The 21,750-nt window shown below is 45.4% G+C and overlaps 1 protein-coding gene across 1 annotated transcript; it reads right to left on the minus strand.

The window, feature by feature from the left end:
• Positions 1-1,624: 1,624 nt before the first annotated feature.
• On the minus strand, positions 1,625-21,521 carry LOC6052275 (frizzled-3). Its single transcript, XM_038248690.1, has 3 exons — positions 20,814-21,521; positions 5,080-5,319; positions 1,625-3,435 (listed from the first exon to the last, which is right to left on the minus strand). The coding sequence occupies exons 1-3, from the start codon at positions 21,057-21,059 to the stop codon at positions 2,011-2,013; spliced, it is 1,911 nt and encodes a 636-aa protein (XP_038104618.1). The 5' UTR covers positions 21,060-21,521; the 3' UTR covers positions 1,625-2,010.
• Positions 21,522-21,750: the final 229 nt, after the last annotated feature.

Consider the following 21,750-nt stretch of genomic DNA (forward strand, 5'->3'; position numbering starts at 1 on the left):
CTAAAATTCTAAAATTCTAAAATTCTAAAATTCTGAAATTCTAAAATTCTAAATCTGTAAAATTCTTAAAAATTCTAAAATTTTATATCTGTAAAATTTTCAGAATTGAGTGTTAACTATCATTTCTGCGTAGGTTCGGTTTAAACGAAAACTGAGAGATTTTTAACGTACGAGTAAAATGAAATTACCATTACTTTCGATTAAACTTAAAATGTGCACATGCAATACGATAGCATCAATAGCACCAATGAATCGACAAATCCCTTTGATCGCGAGTCGCTTCGATTTGCCATCATTCATCGCACTGCCGTGTATACACACCCGTATTAATAACTATTACTGCCACAAGATATTGTACTAACCTTCACTAAACTTGCTGGAAGGAAGGAAGGCGCGCGAGCGCGCGATTCTTCATTTTTCCCACTTCTTTTGGCTTTTAGGTTTTGTGAACCACGATGAGACACGAAGGAAAGGGTGGAAAAATGGGGGGGTGAGACAGGTTCCCTTTGTCGGCACTTTCCGGTAAATATTTAATTTTATTACCCTCATGTACAGACAGCGAAGGACGACGGCGAGGTGAGGCGAGGTGGAGTTTATGTTTGACTGCACTTTGACGAAATGTGAGGGGGGAGGTGCACTTTGTGCCGCTTTGTTTGGCTTTGAAAAACATGCGAAATTGAAGCGGTTCGTGGAATCGTAAGGTGACAGCATAAAATGCTGTCAGTTTGAAAATGATGCTGATTGTTCTGGAAAAGGGTTAGAAACTGCAAAGTATGGTTCTACGTCTTATAAATCGATGGTTACGATGACCCAACGCCCACCACAGTCAATTCTCCCTGTGTCGATATCCAGGAGGAACCATCGAGAAAGAGAAAAATCGGATTATAACGTTGTAAATTTAAGATTTTTAATTTTTTTTTAAATGCCACAAAGTATCGACAGAGATTTGACTAAACTGCCGATGGGGGTTCTGTTGTTTGGGAAACGGGCCGGGCTGGATATGGACAACGGGTTTTGTTTACCTCGCGCAAACTTGACTAACAGTTTAAATTTCTCAGCACAACTTCAGTATCGCCTTTGAACTATTGGACGGCCGGCCGAGCTGGCGGCGGCGGCGCATGTTCAAATATAAATATTAACGCGATTTGAGCGAGGATGATTTAGATGTTAACAGAGAGAACTGTTGACGGTCTATAGGTTCTCTGGTGGTGTTTGATTTGAAGCCTTTGATGTGAACCTTGAAGATTCATCGAGGAATTTTCAGTACGGGGAATGTGGGATCTCGAAAGAATTGCACGTTGAATCGTTTTAACTCATTTTGACGCAATGCAAGTTGGATTTATGATTCATGGAAAAGATGTCATGTAGTACAGCATATGCTACGCTTTGTTCAAATATTACCCAACTGCAAGCAAAAACATCTTTTTATCTTGTTTGCTGATGCTCTTGCATCAACTGTGGTGCTCTAACCATGATGTCAAATGCAGTATGACACGGTGTAATTATTTGCTCACTCTAAATATTAGTATTCTTTTGTTTATGTTTTCTAGCAAATATTACTTGTTTCTTAGAAGATTTTGTTTGTATTTTGGAGTGTGATATGCATTGAGTAAGGACGCGTAGGTTTAATTTTTCTTTATGTGTTATTATTCAGTAAGATTTTCGTTAGAAAATACAAAAATCAATATGTACATCTTACAAACTAAACTGTTAGAAATCAGTCCTAGTTTTGATCGCTTTTTACACAAGATCAATTCATCTGTCAAGAATATAACGTAGTGTTTCTAACCTAACTCATTTACACAGTAAATAAATACTCATTTCAATACTTTGCTCGCTAATCCAAGTATTTACAGCTAAGCCTAGAACACATTTTGTTCGGATGTTCACCGAAAAATCAAGTTTGCTCGCTACACTTCTATATATCACAGTGAGAATATGTTCGCTATTCCGATTACTAAATTTATAAAGCTTTGCCCTCTTCTACCTTCCAAAACCCCCCACCACCCTTTATATCCTGGTGATGATCGACGAGGTGAATCCCCCAGAGGACGAGCCCCGCAGACTCCGGTGAATCCGGACCGGCGTGTACCCGTTGTTTGTGCCACTGCCACCGGTGGAGCTTCGATGGCTGTACGCCTGGTTGTAGAGGTACTTCTTGGAGCTGGAACTGTGGTGACCTCCGGTGGTGCTACCTCCGTTGGCCGTGGTCGTCATCCGGTAGGGACTTCCCGTCGACGGGTGGTTCACCTTGAGCAGTGGGACGGCTTTGAGCGATCCGCTGGCGGAGTTGGAACCAACCAGGGAGGACTTTTTGTTGAGGTCCGTCGACTGCTTGGACCACAGCCAGATGCCGGTCGTGGATCCGCCGACCAGGGTGAGGATCAACTTGAGCAGCGTTGGCAGGATTGAGAACTTGGGTGGTGGTGCACAAATGGTGTTGGAGTTGCACGGTTCCACCGGGTTTTCGATGCGCTCGAAGAACGTACAGATGAGTGCGGACAGGGCCGGAATCAGGTAGATGATGGCGAAGAGAAGCACCCGGGTGAAGACCTTCGACAGCGTTTCGCTCTGGTTCCAGGTTGATTTGAGGCGTTTCAGCGCAACCAAAGCCAGGAAGATCAGGACGGCACCAACGATCAGCAGGATGAGTGCTGGAATCTCGGTGAATCCCTTGGCGGTGCAAAAGTTGGTCAGTTCAAACTTTTGGATGTTTCCGCGGAGCAACGCACTGATGGGCGATGCAAACGGAACAACCCAAGCCATCACGTGGAACAGTCCGGACTTCTTCTCCAAAGCTTCACAGGACCACTGCTTGGCGGTGCTGAGGTACCAGCAAACTCCAAAGATGAGCCACCACATCGTGGCGCTGATCAACAGGTAATTCTTGATGATGTAATACGCCAGACATTGCGAGGTGATGGTACAGTCCTGTCGGAACTCCATCAGGTCGATCAGCTCCTTCCGCGGGTTATGCAGGATCGTTCGCTCCAGGTAGCACAGTCCCATCAGGTTGTAGCACAAGGTCATGAACAGTAGCGGCCGGTCCGGGTACTCGAACTTGGTCGCCTTGGTCCAGAACGTCACCAGCGACATCAGTGTGAAGATGAAACAGCCCGCGGACAGGATCAGTGTCCAGAACTCGACGGTCTCCTTCTGCCGGCCGGTGTACATGGCGTCGATGGACGGGCCGCACTTGGGCACGCACTGGTCGTACTCGAGGGTGTAGTTTGCCGGGCAGCCCACCGGAACGATGACCGTGTGCTGCTGCTGGGAGTTGTGGTGATGGTGCTGCTGCGTTGGACGAGTCGCTCCCGGTTCGATTAATGGGAGTTGGGGCAGGTTGAAGATGGACCAGGGTTTCAGCGGTGCAGGTGGCGCCACCGATGGGTTCGTAAAGTTCTTCTCGACGCTTCCGGAGGCTTCCGGGGGGACCTGGAAGGAAAGGAATTCATTAGTTTACTGTTTGTTATGGTTGGTTGAACTGACAGCATTTTGATTTTTCGACGCTCGACATTTTTCGATGTGGGATTTGACAGCATTCGGCTGCTTGACATATTTCAATGTGGGACGCTTACGTCATTGATCCCACATTGAAATATGTCGAAGTTATCATTTTAGCCCTAAAAAATGGGAATTTCCAAGTACAACGAAGGCATCTTCCCTATCAAACACTTGGATTCCATCTGTTCTGTAGCGGCTCAGAAAAGATCCCGCACTAATAATATAGCCGAAAGTTAGCATTTAGCGATCGATTGGTTTCCTGGTAGCAAGGTTCTCCTAGAATTCGCATACCTACTAGAAAAAAAAGTGGTCCATGGTCCAATCCGTAAGGCGGATATCTGAGCGGAGCGCGGCTAGCGCTCGGTCTCTCGGCGGTTATAATTAAGCCCCGCGTTAAAAACTGTAATTCCAATATTCGCATCCGAGAGATTTTACTTAATTTCGCCTTCTTTTGGACCGGCCTTCGCCCATGGCCTGCTGCTCTAAAGGCATATCGCGCTTCTAATTAGAGGTCTATATCACTTTAAAAAATAGTTATCAGAGAAATATTTCCTCCCCCCCCCCTCCCCTCGCGGCGGCGAAGCCTTTCTCTACACATATTGATTGAAGAGCCTGAACTTAATGCCCGGCTGCTGGCGCTCAAATTAATGCTCACGCGTGAAAGGTGGAAGGAAACACTCTCTGCTCGACGGTTCAGCCTCGCGCTCGCGGCCAAAACAGTGAAACTGAACCATCCGAAAAAACAGACACAAACCAAAAAAAAACGAAACCTCTTAAAAGCTCTTTTCTGATAAAGCAATTTTATATTACAGTTTATCTTGCCTCTTTCCTTTGTTCATTCTCCGCCCGCGCGGGCGGGGGTTGCCCCAAAGAATATTTAAAATCCTCTCCCCCGCTGTCCTCCTCGCCACGTGCACGCCCCTGGACAAATCTGCGGCGTAGCGTAGGTCGATCCAGTCGGTCAGTCGAAGAAAGCCAATGTTAATTACCCCCCCCCAGCTCTCCCCGCGTTGATAGTGAGCGGCCGAGAGCGTCGCGTTTTTAAGGTAAAAGTGGATCGACCGCCAACCTCGCGCTGGGGAGGAGAGGGTGGTGAAAATTTGGAATTAATTAGTTCAGCAAAATTATGATTAATTTTTGGTGTAAAGAATCGCCAAAGAACCAACTTGTGGCGTTTTAGGCTTTGGATATGGAATTTCAATCAAAAGTCTAGCCGACATCGAACCAATACCGAACTGTCACTTTGATCTCTTTTATGACCACAGCGCCCCTAGCTGTCAGTTGTGCACTGTTTGGCGTTATCCCACATTGAAAAATGGCGTGCTGTCGCGTGTAAATAATTAGTCCAACAAAATTATATTTTTTTTGGCGTTAAAAAACGCACAATAGCTGATTTGTAGCGTAGTAGGCCTTGGATATTGAATTTCAATCAGAAGTCTAGCCGACATTGAACCAATATCGAATTGTCACTTTAATCTCTGTTGTGACCGCAGCGCCCCTAGCAGTCAATTCTGCCGTGTTTGACAGTTATCCCACATTGAAAAATGGCTGGCTAAAATCGGTTGACGGCCTTACCTGCATGCACAATCCGTGGTTCTCGGGCTGGGGCAGCGTCCGGCAATCCAAGTACGCGGGCCACAGCTTGCTGAAGACGGCATCGCTGAAGCAATCCTTGCGGACCTGTTCGCAGAGCGACCGGCACGGCTGGACCGGCCGGGGTGCGTTCGCCGAGCACAGCGGAAACAGCGACGAGCAGAACAGGAACAGGGCCTGCTTGGAGCAACCCGAATCGATCACCGGTCGCAGGGATGTGATCTGGAAAGGGAGAGAGAGCGTAGGAAAGCGTATTTTAGTGATATGGTCTAGCTGGAGGGCGTTTTTGGTGCAGCAGCAGCTGGTTGGATCGCCCCGAATTTCTCCTCGAGATTCGATTTCAAATCAGCCATTAGCCGTGCCGTGATCGGGTATAAATCATTCCTCCCCTTTTTTTGTTCCTTCCCATGGCAGGGGACGCTGCCAGGGCACTTTGTTCGTTCGTTCCTTCTAAAGTGTCAGAGAAACCATAAATGAAACGGTTCAGTGAGTGCTGCCGGAAGGCACCAAGGTGAGAGAGGGGTGGCGCAGCATGGTAGAAGAAGACGAAAAAGTAGCTGGAGCGGAAAAGATCTGAACAAAGATGAAAGGGGCCGCCCGGCGGCCACAGGCTGATGGGGGCCATAACACTTTTAACTTTTGCCTGCACCACGTTCCACACGGCTCAACTCCACTGGACTGAGAGCGATGTGTGCCGTCCAACCCCGCCACCTCTCACGATCGTTCCCATCATTGTGTCGTCCAGCCCATATCATATCAAAATAATAATAAAATTATAATAATGCATCATCGAGCGTTTCGAGGCGTTCCGCGCAGCGAATATTATGATGAGGTCGGTCCGGCCACGATAATATGCATGTCTGGACGTCGTCAACCCAAATCGACTTCGTGTACCTTCAACGCAACTGTCGAAATTTTCGATAGAGGCGTTAGCAGTGTCTAAAAGGAGGCGTTAGTTGACGCTGTCAAATTTTTAACGGATGCGTCTCGAAACCGGTCGACCTCCGGCTTGCAACCGGTGGATCGAGCGTGAAATAATGCCACTCTTTTTTTAAGTTTCGCTCGCAAAAACCGGAGCAATTTAATTGATTACAGTCACCGCCACAACCCGTCCCGCTCGCAACGGTTAATTGTCCCCGCGCGGACATCGCGGGCAGGTGTCATTCGTGACTTTGATCCCGCGATCGACAACTGTGGCTGGCTAATAACACATTTCCTCGATCGCGCTTCGCCTCGCGGCCAAGCAATTATTCCCCGGAGACACAAGAGCGAAAGACGCGCGGAGTTTCGCCTTAATTTCGCTAGAATCGGAAATACCTTTCTTTTGGCCAATTCGCCCCGTTCGCTCTCCGGTGGGTAATTATTTTTCGGTGAATTTTCTCATGAGCTTTTAGGCTGACCGAACCTCTCGAGGCAGGAGAAATTCCAGGAATGCCACCTCTCTCGCAGAAAGCTGAAAGAAACTCCAGAGACTGACTACAACGGAGAGGGGGAACGAAACGAAAAAAGATCCCGACCGTCAAATTCTTAGCCATCATTAGCCCTGCAATTTGTGGCACGCCTAACCTCTCCGGTGTGTCTCAGTTTCTAGCTTGGAGTCTCGGGCGGTGCACGCCCCGCAAAAAAAGAAAGAACCAAAAAGAAAATATCACGTCGATCATCTGTGGATCGAACCTTCGGTGGAGGGAGATCGCTTTCCGCAGCATCAAAGGCCATCAAAGGCAGCTCCGATGATCGGGCGGGGCTTTTTTTTTACAAATTTCTTGGAAGCTGATAATAGTTTGACCACAGGTTGAAATTTTTGACGGAACGATTTGGTAATTTTATAACATTATTAAGGTGAAATGGGGTTCTGGCAGAACTCGAGTTTTTGAAAGCCCTGAAAATGTTCTGTTTGTCTTCTTAAATTTCCGACATCTAATTTTTCGTCATCTCCAACAAAAAAAAAACTCCTTTCAAAAACTCGATTTGAAACAGGTCTGTAGAATTTTGTAGACTGACAAACTTCTCACTGGGTTGAATAACTCACACATAGGTGGCGCATGGTCGCAAAGAAGTAACGTCCCAGTGAAAAGTGTGTCGGACGCTCAAACAACGCAATGAAACAATTGGGAGTTTTTGTTTAGACTAAATAACCAAATTTTTTTTTTTAATTTTTGTTTTTTTTTATATTCTGACATTATAATAAGGCCCCGGCAAATATTTCAATGTTTATGTCGAAATCGACAAATCTGAAGTCGCAGTGGGCTGATTTTGATCAACTTTGTATGGAAGTGTAGTCGGAGTTGACAAACCTTATGAATGACAATTGGGTTATCTAGACCTAATATCACTGAACTGTACTACTGAATTTTTTTGGTAAGTTTTCCGCTGAAATTTAGTCAAAATTAACATACAACTGTCAACATTCCTAAAATGTCTGCAAATGATCACTCACTAAACAATTCAATGGTGCTGTTTTCAATAAATTCAACTAAATTCAGTCATTGCAGTTTTGTTTGTTGCTTATGTTTCAAAATTATCCATTTAAACTTGATTTTAAACGCATTTTGGCCACCGGTAACCAAAAACGGTAACCCAGCGTGCGATCAATCGAAAGTGGGCTATCAATTGCCTTTCCACCACCATTTTTGGTCGTACGTGTTGCGGCGATTGGCCCCCACTAAGTGCTTCTGCAGGGAGAATTATCCCCCCGAATTAGAGACAGAGAAGGTGGACTGGCTGAGCAAAAACCTTCGCGCGAGGCAGTAGGCCACGTATCAATGTCTGAAGATCGCCTATGATTATTGCTTTTTTCATCCATCCGTCCGTCCGGCCTGGGACGATCCGATCTCTCTGGTTGTGGCGCACCGGTGGTGATCGACAGTCATCGGAATCACGTGGCGATATCCATCCGAGACCGGCGATGATGATGATGATGATGGCCGATGATAATGAATAATGGCGATGATATCCATTAATTTGCTATTATATTTTTATAGTTTCTTCCCCTATTCTTCTTGGTTTGCGGCGCGGCGAAGAGGTGATGGACTTTTTTCTTGTGTCGAATTTCTTCGATCACGTCTGGCGCAGGATTACCGTTGTTATTCCGGGATTAGTATCGACCGAATGACAATGGAACGGAAATTTGTGGCAAAGTTAGTGGCTGCGATCGTTTGGAATAATAAAAAAAATGCTTTGACTTTGATTCCGTTCAACCCTGCTAGGTGGATTCGTACAGCCTTCAAACTCGGCAGCTCGACACACAAAAAGAAGCCGGACCGACGAAGCTCGAAGAAGGAAAGTCGCGCCACTAACGAAGCCCCGGAGAGACGCGATCAGAGCGCAAAAACGCAACAAATGCTTCGTTCAGCTTTAGCGCGCAGAAAAGTCCATTCCGTCGAACACTTTTTTTGAGAGCTGCCGGTCAGGTCGGCCTCGCACAGAGCCAGACCACGGAGAGTATAATAATAATCAAAAGGAATTAGTCGTAATTATGCACGAACGGGCTTGATTACATACATCATACTCGAGCGCCCGAGTGGAAGAGTATTTCGGGGTCGTTCCGGAGGTGTCTGCGGTGCGAGCAGGCCTCCCTAAAACGGCCCGATCACGACATGCGTTTCGAAAAACACCAGCTTTGGCCGTGACCGGGGGTTTCCTTGGGGGCCCCGTTACAACACTGACTGGCTGTGTGGGACTGCGGGTATGGGAACACCACACGAAGGAGGATCCCTCCGAGGCTTGACGTGTGAGATAAAGGTGTTTTGTGAGCCCGGGGAAAATGAAAAGAAACGGTGCGATCGCCGCGCCACCTTAAAGACGAACACCCCGAAAGTGAAACATCTCGTACGTGTCAGAAATAATTGGTCGTTTACATTACCGATTCGGCATGGAGGGGAAACTTGGGAAGGACCTTTTTCTGCGCGAAAAAGCACCTATTTTACCTACAAGTGTAATTCTTCCAAACAAAACAAAAAAAAAGCTTTACGAAACGAAGATCCAGCGGGGTTGATTAGCTGAACGCTGAAATGGCGGTGGCGGCGGCACCAAAACGGAGATGAAGAAACAAAAGCGGGCCGCCAAATGCCGAAAAGGTGTTGCCGTAATTGATCCTAATGGGTCGAGATAGAAATCAATCAACGCGAGCGAGCTTTTATCGCGCTGTGATTTTAAACTCTTTTTTTCATTGCTTCCTTGCGCTGTTTTAACGTCAACTCGCATTACTGAATTCTGTTAAATCAAGGTTTCCGGTTTTCTCTCGAGACCAGAAGGAATTTTCCCGGAAAGTTTTTACTTAAAATTTACAATGTTTTTTGGTCTGACTTTAATTTTAAAAACTTTTTGAACGCATACATTTAGTTTTGAAACACTTTTTTAATGCATACATTTAGTTGAATATTTTTATTTCTCAAGAAAGCTTTCAAAAGATCGTTGGTACAAGTTTTTAACGAAATCACTTTTATCAGTTTTTTATCCAAACCTGTTATTTTCATAATGGTAAGGATTTTTTACTTCCCAGACCTACCTTTTTTTCCAAACTCAAAATCAATAAAAAATCGGGACTAAATTAAATAATATTAAAAACTAGATTTCAAAATTCCAACAAATGTTTTTTTTTTAATGTAAAAATTGTACAATAGTATTATTTTAAAGTGAATATTGAAATACATTATAAAATAAAAAGGTTATTAAATTGGTTGTTTAATGTACTTATTGGATTCTAGACTAAATAATAAAAAACAAGCAAGCGTTTTTTACTGGGATATTTCTTTTTGCGATAAAGCGCCACCTACGTATGAGAAGTTTGATAGTTTGGAACTAGAGCGTTCAATTTCCCGTCCGGGGAAAAATTTCCCGGGAATTCCCGGGATTTCCCGAAAAATAATATTTCCCGTTTCCCGGGAAATTTGTAAATTTCCCGGGAATTCCCGAAATTCAAGCGGAAGTATACATTTTCCTTACTTTTTGGTCCCAATTTTTTGAAAATTTACAAAAAAAAAAAATAATGAGAGAACCTAACATAATTTTATTCATTTTAATCTACTGTGCATATTAAACTAATAAGAAAAAATCTGGGTCATTTCAGGTGTATTTCAGATAATATTTATTGTGACAATGATAGGATTTCATTCTGTTTTAATATTTTTGTCCAACTGGTAAGGTTTGTCTCAAGATTATTATTTTGTAAAACATGTACTGGGGTAGGCCACACAAGGTCCATGTACTATTGTTGGAAAAAAATGTTTTTCAATAGTATTTGAAAAATAGTGGCGTTGAAAATTGTATTTAGCATTTTGGGGTGACTGTACAAAGTATTTGTTGTTAAAATCAGATTTAAAGAGTTCAAATTTTATACAATCACTAAGGTTGCTGATAAGTTTTCAAGAAGTAAAAAAAATCAATGTGTAAATTTACTTAACTTAGTTTAAAAGCTTTTTAATAATATACATATAAATTTTAGGTGAAATTGATAAAAATTCAAAATTTTACCTAACAATTTTAACGATTTTTGTTGATAAAATTACGGTCTAGAACAAGTTATTTGCCACACCCAAAATTCAGATTCGAGAGAATCGTTCTCTCAAAATTTATTGAGGGCTCAGTGCCAAAATCGATAGAATAATTGTACCAACTCACACCATCATAACAAATGAGTTCATTCGTCAGTTGAATCAATAAATCTCCAACATCGTGTCATACATCGACTTCTGACCTCTCCATGGTCACCAAGCTGTGGTGGCCGAGGCAGCTAAGTTATTGGATTGGTTTGTCAAAGGTCTCTGGTTCGATTCCCGTGGTCGACACTTTTGATTTTTTGTTTGACGGATGAACTTTTTTTTGCAAATGAACCTCGAGAGAATAGTTCTATCGCCCATCTCGAGCTGTGTTCTCTGTGTCCGTTAATGGTACCCCTATTCTCTCAAATCGAGACCATCATTCTCTCGGACTAGCGCTGCCAGTTTTGGGTGCATGAAAAACACAATTTCTTCATGATTTTATTTTTTTGCTTTATGAGTTCACGTTATTCTTAAACATATTTCCTTGAAAGGGTAACAGAGACAAATTTAAAAGCATTTTTATGGTTGAGAAGCATGGATTTTGATCACTGATTAAAAATTTTAAAAGTAATACTTCCCAACAAAAAAAAATTCAATTGATTTTTTTTTTATTTGGTAGGAGTTGAAAGACAGCATATAAAATTAGAAAATTTCAATTTTTTTATAAAGTTGTACGATTATATAAAAGCAGTCAAGCCATTAATTGACCCCCACACTCATTTTGAACATGAAAGTTGCTGTTCAATACAATTTTGTTGCAAAATATCATTCCGAAGCAGGATAAGATCAATTTTCGATAAATTTCAAATTTCCCGGGAGTTCCCGGGATTTCTCGGGAAATTTGTTTAAATTTTCCCGTTTCCCGGGAATTTTGTAACCCAGGGAAATTGGACGCTCTATTTGGAACGCAGTCAGAAATTGCCTACTGTTTTTTTTTACCCTTGATTTGCTACCCTGAGTTAAATTTACTAAAATCTGCACTGCTGTTTTTGTCAGAAAAATGAAATTTCAGCAAAGTTTGACAGCACCATAGAAATTTTAACTGCAATACCGTAAAAAACTGAAAATTTCAGGCGTGCAGTTTTTGCAAATAATATTTGAAAACGAACTTCAAAAATCTTCTTTGCGATAATGCGCCACCTAGTTATGAGAAATTTGACAGTTTTGAACCCAGTAAGAAATCGCCTACTTGCCCAATTTGCTCGCTCGCGTAGGGTCGACAAAGCAAATTCCTTCGATTCGAGCGCGCAAACAATCAGGTGCTCCTCTGACAGCCCTCTGTTTACATCGTCGTCCTTTCCACGACAAAACGGCGTATGTCGTGCAGAATCCCACGTTGCCCTTACGTCACTACGCCAAACGGCAGCGAGCGGGGTGCACACAATTTATGGCTGCCTTTAAAGACCGACCGACCGCTCGACGAGAATGTGATGGCGGAAAAATTTGCCAAGATCTTGGTCGCGATACAATTATTGGTGCCACCAAGCAAAAGGGCGAAGCCCCGCCAACCTCCCTCCTTCCCTGCGTGGCGTGCTCCCCTTTGGTCTTGTGCTTCCTGCCATCGGCATCGACTTAATTTTACGTTTTGCGTTCACCGGCCGCGGCGAGCGAGATGGATATTAAGACACATTAAAAAGCATTCTTCTTTGTGGCCGTGGCTGTTTTGCTGCGCGGTGGTACTCTCCATCATCTCCAGCCTCCTTCCTTTCCTTCCAATGGAAGGGTCGGACGGACGGGCATCTCATCTCCAGCTGCTGCTGCTTTCCAAGAGGAGCCAGGCCAAGAGGTGCGCACTGTGTTATTTAACCGAAAGCATATATTAGTGTATTATAATTCTCGAAAAAAAAAAGAGCCAGCGTAGAAGCAAAAGAAGATAATAAAACCAGTCCAGGACGGGGACGCGGGTCTGGTATCGTAATAATGAAAAGGAACGCAAAGGGGGCGCCCCTCTCGGACTTGGTATCGCCGCACGGAACTCTTTGACAGATGGATGCCGCGCGGCACGGCCAAGTGAAAAATTTGTTCAATTTACTAATTTGAGAAGATTACATCCAGCAATGGGCGCGATCGCGTTCTAGCTCTAGAAGCTGTGGTCGGATTACAATGCCTTTCCTGGGCGGGAATCGGAAAAGGAAAGATAACGAAAAAGGCTGGGCGGCACAGCGCAGGGAAGAACAAAAGCAGATTTTATTTTTCAAAAATTATCAACGGTTCATGCTTATTTAGCCCCGTCCCTTTTGAGGCCGGGTTCTCGATCGATTGAAGGCTGGCAGGGAACGAGGATGGTGGCCCGGAAGACGGTGATGGCGATGATGATGCAGAGGATGAAAGAACCCTCGATTCGACATGCTCACAGAGTCGATTTGCGTCTTTCTCCGGGAATGAAAAGCCCGGCAGATGGCCCCCGAGGAAGAAACATCCCCCGAGGGGGTAAACTACTAAGCTACGACGGTAGAGGACACCCCCGAGATCGGCAAAAATCAATTAAAAATTAGTCACTAATGAAAACGAATTGGAATTCAAATCTCCGCCCGATAACGATTTAATGTCAATAAATTTAAACGGCGATTCGAGGGGCTCTCGCGAAGCGAGGACAAGTCAAGTGTTTTAATTCAAATATTCGTGTCGGAAACCGTGGAGAAGCCGCGAAGCGATAAGCCGGGCTCGAATTAATTCAAAGGCCTTTGGAGCGAGCGAGCGAGCGCCGTATAGTGGCGAGATAAGACTCCGAAACTGATGGGATTGGAATAATCAATTCTTGCGCGCGGCTCTCTTGCCTTTTTTTTCGGTTGCGGACAAGTACAGGTTTTATTTTGGAGACGACCGAGAAACAGGCCCCACACTTAAGTGGCTCGTTATGTTTAGGATAAGCGGATTTAATTGCTTTAAAAGGTTTTTTTTTTCTTCTGTCCCTCCCTGCACGTGGAGCTGAATCGCGTCTCCGACTTTGTCGGAGAGGATACGAAGCTAATTACGAAATTAGTCTTGGGCGGCGGATTTTTTTTTTCGTTTCGAATATCTCGGCCCCCCTAAAAGCCTTTTTAAGATAAGGCGCCCGCACAGCGCACCGCGCCGGAGGCCATTGAACTGCAATTAGTCCGTCCCCGAGAGATCTGTCACCGTTCCGGTGATGTCGCCGACGACGCGTCACTTTCGGGAAAATCAAAACGAACCCCGGAGATGAGCCCTGGGGATAACAAAAACGAGGTCTGACGAAAGCAACGACAATAAATGAAGAAATATGATGATCACATCGTCATACTTCATCATTCTGCGCGGTAGCTTTCAACGCAGAGCAAAAAACACGGAATCCTCGATTCGAAAGGACGTTCGCTGAAAAAACGGAACATTCCAGCGACGTCGCTGGCAGGACTTTGACGGACTTGAACTCCAGCCACTTTGCGAGCGACGGTAACTTGAGCGCTAATTAACGGTGGCCACAGACTCTGACTGAATCTGACGAAACGACGAAAGAAAAGAGATTATATTGCTTTGATTGCGTTTTCTTTGGCCGGGGTTTGTCGTCGACGTTGATGAGATGATCTTTGTGCACTGCGGCGCGGCGCGGTGAAGATCGCTACCGATGCAGAGTTCCCGTGGAAGGTGAACCCTTTTGGCATATATGCTGTGTTGGAGAGTTGGGGTAATAAAATCATTAGCATTGACGTGCCAGTTGTTGAGGCTTTCAGAGTTTGCCGCGCGCATGAATTGAAAGGCTGGTGAAAAATGAAGAGGAACAAAAAAAAACGGAGACTGAAAAGAGAGCCGCACCGCGTTCCTCATCTCTTTTATTGCGATGTGAAATTATAAGACTAATTTTATGACGACCATTATAGGACGGACCCGCCCCGTTTGCCTTAGCGTGGACATGCTAAATTTCACATGTGCGCGCGGGTCCGGTACATTCCAACTCGGTAAAGGGTACACTGACGACGTCGTCGACAGGTTGGAGGGAAAAAACGTTCTTTTTATAGCCTTTCGGTGTGATCTTGTCGCCACGATGAGCTAACGGTTGTGCAATAGGAGGCACACTAAAATCCTTGTAAGACAAGCCCCAGGTCACACGTTGGACACTGGTAATGTCGCTTCTGGTGAAAGGTGGCCGACCGAACCTGGAAAGATCCGGAATACGCGCCAACCCGAATGGCTATAATTACCAACCAACTCCGCACTCTGCTAAAATCTAATTGAATTCCGGGCTTTTTTTTCATTAGAGCAGCGTCTGGTGGAGCAATTAAAACACTCTCCTCGCGCTCGCAACCTGTTGCAATTTAAATCATATCGCTGGTTCACCATCTCAAATGAGACGAAGAAGTTTGAGTGAGGTAGCCGGGCGGCTCTAATGAAATCGATCGCTCCACACCGGTTTCAGAATTATATCCGCCATTAAACTGCCTGGATTAAAACAAATAATCAAAATTTACACACATTGAGTGAGCCGGTCGGTAGGTCGTCGGTCGGCGCAGCTTAATTTAATAACATAAACTACACACTCTGTGTGTACTCTTTCATGGGCTTTGTGCGAGCACCGTCCGTCCGTCCATCCGACCCATTCAGGGAGGGGGAGACAGACCCCACATTTGCGCGAGAGGTAATGGAGAAGCGTGTGGTTCGCCTGGCTTTGATCTTTGCCGACACACCGTACAGGCCGACCCGTTCCGGGCTGGCGATCATTCTCTCTTGGTGCTCGTGGCGCGGCTCCACAGAGTGCAGGATCGAAAAGATAAATAATCGAAATTAGCTTTAATAGTTTGGCGTTAAGTTATGAAAATGAAATTAAATTTTCAAAAGAATCGGCGGCGGCGTGTGAGGAAGGAGGCGAAGATCGTGTAATTGCCAAAATTACTCCACTGAACCACACTCCTGAGAGTTTGTAGAGTGGAAGCGAATCCCTACAGGGAGGGAAGATCAAAGGAGATCGGAATAAAACATTTGTAAAAATTAAACCATGCTGTCATATTTAAATCAAATTAAGATTTGCATGCCACTTTTTGATTAATTATAGACCCCTCCGTGCGGTGTGGGTCCTTTTCGGAGGATTTCGCGCAAAACGTCGGTGCAGACACACAAACTCATACGCAAGCGACCGAATCCAGGCGAAGCCAGTAATAAAAACCGAATGCGCACAGAGAGAAAGAGAGACGAGAAGGAGTCGGGGAAAGAAAAAGAGGAACGAGAAAAAGATCAAAGTCGGCACTTTGAGAGTGTACTCCGCTCGCCCCTTGGTACCTCCGGCCCGACTTCGTCGACCATAGGTATCACATAGCCACCTCACGATTCTTTCTGCCGCAGCACTCCTCTGAACCCTCCGGTTGTTTCGGGGCCCAGCAAAAAACATCACCATCATCATCATCATCAGCGATTCGCATCGCATCGCTTCGCTTCACAATCGACATTGGTGATCGCCGACCGAGCCGACGACGATGGAGGCTGTGACGGGAGGACTCCGAACGGCTCTGCAGAATTTTGCACAATAATAATAACAAGCGGGCAAACGAACCGCGCAACGCGTTAGGGTCGATTTTTACGGATGAAATCCGTGGAACGTGCTCGAAAAGTAGTTGTGTTTGGCGGTTCCGAGCGGGTCGACATTCATTAGGCTTACATCGACCCGACAGTGGGTTCGATGTTTGAAATGCAGGTGGCGCATGGGAACTTGGGAGAATCTTTGGCAGGGTGATTGTTTATCCCCGTAGAAAAATGACAGTTCTCTATTTTTTCAGATTTTGAATGTCGATTTACACTTTTGTCGACGCTACTATGTTTAGGCCATTCTCTTGATATTTTACTAGTAAAAGTAGTTCTATTTGAACAACATACTGCATTACAAGCCCAGTTTATCAAGAGCAGCCAAACACTGTCTCAAAATGGCCTGTTTTATAATTGTGGGATGTTATTGTGCTTCCCGCAATTGAGAAACATCCGAATTTTACTGATAACAAAAACAAACAAGAAAATAATCAATCTTTATTAAAAGCATAACAAAGCTTGACTTTTATTGGACTGAGCGCTTTGAGTATTTATTTTGTAAGAAATATGCACTCCTGGAGAGAATCAAAGTTTGTTTACATCTTTTAGAACAAAAAGTTTTCCGAATTTGTGGATTTCAAGAGTTGTTATTTTTCATCAAAAACTCGATGAAAAAGTTAAAATTTGCAGTCGTTCGATACGTCAATAAAATAATCTCAAGAATATCATTACGTTCAATTTTCTTTTTTTTTAATGAAATGACTACCTTACGAAGATCGACGATCCCAACATTTTCACTTTACAGCAGGCGATCATTGCCCAAGTTGCAACCGAGTTGCAGCATTATCGGAAATTAGCTACACTCACTGTAGGTGCTATTGGGACCATAAAAATCCTGCGGCGAACCCGGCAAGCATTCAGGCAGCTGTGAAGAGACACACTCACATCCTGCTCGTATCCTCTTCAGAAGCATTTCTTTCGAGAGGTTGCCGTTTGTTTAGGACTGGGACTTTTCCGAGAACGCTCAAGTGAGGGTTTTCACACTTTTCGTCAACAAAAATCAACAAGCATCGACTGTGCGAGGGAGGTTCGCCACGTTTGCTGTCAGATGTACTGAAAAGGACTTTCCCCAATTGCTTTTCATTCTGCCAAAAATGCGGTGTTCAATTCGCAAAAAAATCGTTCTGTCGGCTTCCGTCGTTTAATCTTTGAAAAGCCGACGACGAGCGCGCAGACTGGCCCGGGGTCGGCCCCCGAGTCCAGATTAAATGTCAATAATCGCTTCATTCAAGTGTAATGAGCAAAACGAGATGAAGAGCGTATCGATTACATTCCCTGCCCGTTGCTTCCCCAACCTTCGGTTGAGCCGAAGCCGAGTTGAAAGGAATTAGAATACCGATCCGGCTTATACCTGGTCGAGCATCAAGCTTCGATTAACAATTTAGGGATTAACCGTCATCACCGTCCCTCTGCGCCGCCTGCCCATGTTCTTCGCTTTGCTCTTTGCCGGTTCTTTCGTTTGTCTGATTTTTTGTTGTTGAGCTGACTCGACTCGATCCCCGGCCAACTTGATCGCCTTTCCCATGGCCTGCTGCTGGTTGGAAGGTACGCTCCATACGAAACGAAATATAAATCAAGTTGTAGATCGGCTTGAGCTTTTCTTCATTTCATCAAAGTAGGCTGCTGGCAGCTTGCCACTGACGAGTCTCCAGTTTTTTTTTGTGTGAGTCGTTGAGCTCGAGTCAATCTCCTCGGCTAGAGAGCGGTGCGCGGTGCAGATTATCCGTCATCGAGTGAGCTTAACGATCTTTTTTTTTTGGTCGACTCGAGAAAGGCTTCTTCTTTTTTGTGCTATCGAGAAACCATTGTGAGTTGGCCGCAAAGCTTCGCGATCGTACTCGTGTAATTAATTTTGGCGTTTCTCCATCGCGCGCGGGATGTGAAAGTTCAGCGCTACCGAAGTCATCTGCGGTGTCTCTTTCAATCTGAGTTCCGCAGGTCGTAAACGCGATCGAGGGGTGGTCCCTTGGTGCGTTTTATCGGCCCCGGGCCATCGTGAGAAGCACTGGAGTCCGAGTTTACCAAGTTACGCACGTTGAGCAGTGCGTGAGATGGGTCTAGCTGATAAGAGCTCGTTTGGAAGCGATTTCAGATGGATTGTTTTCTTACTGGGACGGTTCGCCTTGGCGATCGTGCGCCACCTACGTTTGAGCTTGGCTCCTAAAATTAAATTTGACAGATTGGTCAAAGCAACAGGTGGGTTGATTGTTTTCTTACTGGGACTTTTCTCCTTAGCGACCGTGCGCCACCTACATTTGAGTTTGAAGCCTCCCAGAGGGAAATTTGTCAGGCCAGTCAAAGCAACCCAGTCACGAAAATTACTGGCAGTCTGGTTCTGCCAGAACGCTGTGACAGGTGGGAAACCCCCGGTAAGAAATGCTTCAATTGAATTCGATTGCAAAACCGAAACATCCCCGGATAGAGAAGCACCGTTCTGGACGACCACCCGCTCTCTTGCGGCAAGCGCCGGCCGTGCACCGGTGAATCAACCACACACCGCTGCAAGCCATTAATTACTTCATTCCGCTCGTAAAAACCGGCTAGAGGCGGTCACACAGAGAACGACGACGACTCTTCGGGCCTCTAGCGACTTTACGGGTGTAATTGGAAGGCGCAAGCCGTACTTGGCCGACTCTCGGGAGAGTGAATTAGAATGCAATTAAAATGACAAGCCGTGACGAGACGATTCCGTCGTCGTCGTCTTCCCACTTATAAGGGCATCGCGGGCCATGTTCCGTCAGCCGTGAGCTATCTCCGGCGAGACATCGCACGTCGCGTACTCTTTCAATTATGGATGTTTGCTTTTCGCACACGCGAGATCCATTGCGTGACTGAGCGCGCAGCATTAATTGACCGCGACGGTTCCGGAAACCAGATCGAAGAACCGTGTCCCCAAATCTCGGCGTTGACGATCTTTTTGATAAGCCGCGCGCTAGCCCGAAAACGGACGGGGTGAATCACTTGTTGCGCGCCAAGGTGCTAAAAGCTTTTTGACGCTCGATTCTCAGGCTGGTCCGAGGGGGGAAAAAACATTTCAAAGACGATGCCGCCGCGGCAATCTTATCAAAATGCCCCGTTCTCTTGAGGTTGGGGTACTTTGAGGGGGGCAAGGTGTGTATAAATCAAACAAACAGCAATTGACGGAATTCACTTAGCACACACATAGTTCCATCGCTCTTGACATGTGAGCGTCTGCCGCGCGCGCCCATCCATATATATCGAAGAAAGTGGATCAATTAGGACCATTTATGACCAAATGTGGTGTGGCCCGAAGTCACAGCCCGAGGAATTTTACCGAGGCTTAAAAGCTTGCGCTCAAGCGATCGTTTTTTTTCTGATGTAGATGGACGTATAATTGTTTAATTAAATATCAATTATCAGCGACTGATCGACGATCGCAGAACGGAGGAAGAAGACGCGGGGCCTGAACCTGATTTCGCAATTAACGTCTCGGGAAATGGGCGGTGTCCTCCCGTGAAGAGCAAATCTGTGGCGGTACCTTTTTGGTGCCGCGGTCTCAGCGTATGAAGAATATATAATATATATAAAAGGCTATATAGATAAGATAGCTTCGTATACAAATTTATGACCGCAAACACATTTTATGCTCTTCGTAGTGATAAGTTTCTATTTGGAAAAGTTACGCGACGAACTGGACGGAGTAATCAAAAACTGTCAGTTTTAGGATTTTTTCGAAAAACACAGGAAAGTCCCAACCCTCTCAGGTGGATTAACCTCAAGATCGCCCTCTTTCGCGAGGAACGATCATCAAAGCTTTGCCTTCACAATTTCACAACCCCGCTTGCAAAGCTTCTAGCCTCCACCTCACCCTGTTCCAGAGACTCGGTCAGCCGCCCCGCGGTTGGAATCATGTTGGCGGAATCTCCTTCAGAGAACGAAATAATACTTTAAAAGCAATTCGCTGCTATTCTTCCCTTTGCGCGAGCAGATAGCTGCCGCCGCCGTCTTGGTTGCCGCCTTTACCTGGGCGTTCGTTCGCAGGAGGAGAATGACGAGGTAACCATTAAAATAGGGTCAGTGGTGCTGTTTTTGGACGGATGGGCAATTTGGCGAAATGGGTGGGAGTTGGACGAAAGTTGGTGGTTCTAGCGATGGTTTGGGAAATTTGTGACATGTGCCGAAAATAGGTCCCGTTGCCCATCGGGAAGGTGAAAGAAAAGCGCGTACCGCGGCATGAACCGATCGGGGAGAATCCGAAAAGATACGGAGATACCGACTGGAAGGAAGGCCCGAACAGACACACTGCACAGTTGTTGAAATTGTAGTAATATTACTTGAGGTGTAAAAAATTTTAGCTTCGATTTTATGAAATCTTACAAGCATAAGACATCAAAATAAAATTTTAAGATTTAGAAATTTTGTCTGCCAAAATTTTGCGTCAGTCCTATAGTGGTACCATTAGTGCGCGGCACAACCGGTTTCGGCGCATCAAATTTTGTGGTGTTTTTTGCCCCGTACACTTTCGTTCTTCTGTTCGCAACACACACCGTTGAATTCGTCGATTCCATGGTCTGGATGGAATATTGAGACTGATAGTGTGTTGTGTTGTGTATATATCTGAACGAATAATAAAACTAAACCATTTTGGCCTGTAAACAACATTCATACGGCTGATAAGACACTCACCAGAAGTTCGGCATCGAGCTGGGAACGGATTCCGGTGGATTCGCTGTGATCGCCGCTGGTCGAGTTTCCGGAACCGTTGGTCATGGCCATCGGAGCCGAGGCCACCGTCATGTTGTACACCAAATTTTGGCACGCAGAAACCGTGATCAGTTCACACTTGAGCTCATCGACAGCGCGGACCGCTCCGATCGCCAGCACTGTCAGCGTTAATCCCAGTAAGTTGAGGCACTTGGTTGGCGGTGCCATGGTTGATTTCTGCTAGATTTCCAGTTGATTTACGAGTAACACTCACGACAATATAACCGTTTCTTGCTCACACAACTCCACACAACTCTTCTAAACAACATTCATTGTATATTGGCTTGCTGAAACTGCACGTTTCGCGTCCCGCACAGCAAAGGGGACTTAGATTTCCGAAGTTTACACCGTTTCACCCCTTTTCAAAACTTCACCCTTTACACACTGCTGCATCTGCATTAGAACCGATTCGCCGTAACAAATAGTTCGTGTAGCTCACAACACTCCTTGCGTATTCACGAGCCAACCACACTTTAGGTTGCGCAGCCGAACAACAACGAAAAAAAGCACGTCCGTGCTCGATAACCGTCTCTCAGTGACTGAAGTCGGCTCGGGCCGATCGGGAGCACAAAAGCTGACTGTGAACCTCGACGACCAGGTCTGGGTTTCGATTGAAGTTGACCGCCGCCGCCGCCGCCGTGCGTTTATTGTGTCTTTTGCTTTTGGGTCGATCCTTCGTCAGCGGTACGATCCGGCCATAGGAAGAGCGAGAGAAACCATGGTGGATCAACAGGCTGGTTGGCACGAATACAAGCTCGGAGGGGGAGGTTTGATGGCACGCAGACAGATGGAAAAGTTGGGCAGGGCTGCCGAATGTAGATATTTTGGGCATGATGAAGAAATTTGGACATTATAATAT

This window comes from Culex quinquefasciatus, chromosome 1 (genome assembly GCF_015732765.1).
Source record: "Culex quinquefasciatus strain JHB chromosome 1, VPISU_Cqui_1.0_pri_paternal, whole genome shotgun sequence".
NCBI lineage: Eukaryota > Metazoa > Arthropoda > Insecta > Diptera > Culicidae > Culex > Culex quinquefasciatus.

What these genes read in the sequence shown, in the direction of transcription:
- LOC6052275 (XM_038248690.1), bottom strand. Translation starts at nt 21,059, where the DNA reads ATGGCACCGCCAACCAAGTGCCTCAACTTACTGGGATTAACGCTGACA. An exon ending in AGCTCGATGCCGAACTTCTG is followed by an intron (nt 5,320 to 20,813) that starts GTGAGTGTCTTA and finishes CTCCCTTTCCAG; the next exon opens with ATCACATCCCTGCGACCGGT. An exon ending in ACCACGGATTGTGCATGCAG is followed by an intron (nt 3,436 to 5,079) that starts GTAAGGCCGTCA and finishes CTTTCCTTCCAG; the next exon opens with GTCCCCCCGGAAGCCTCCGG.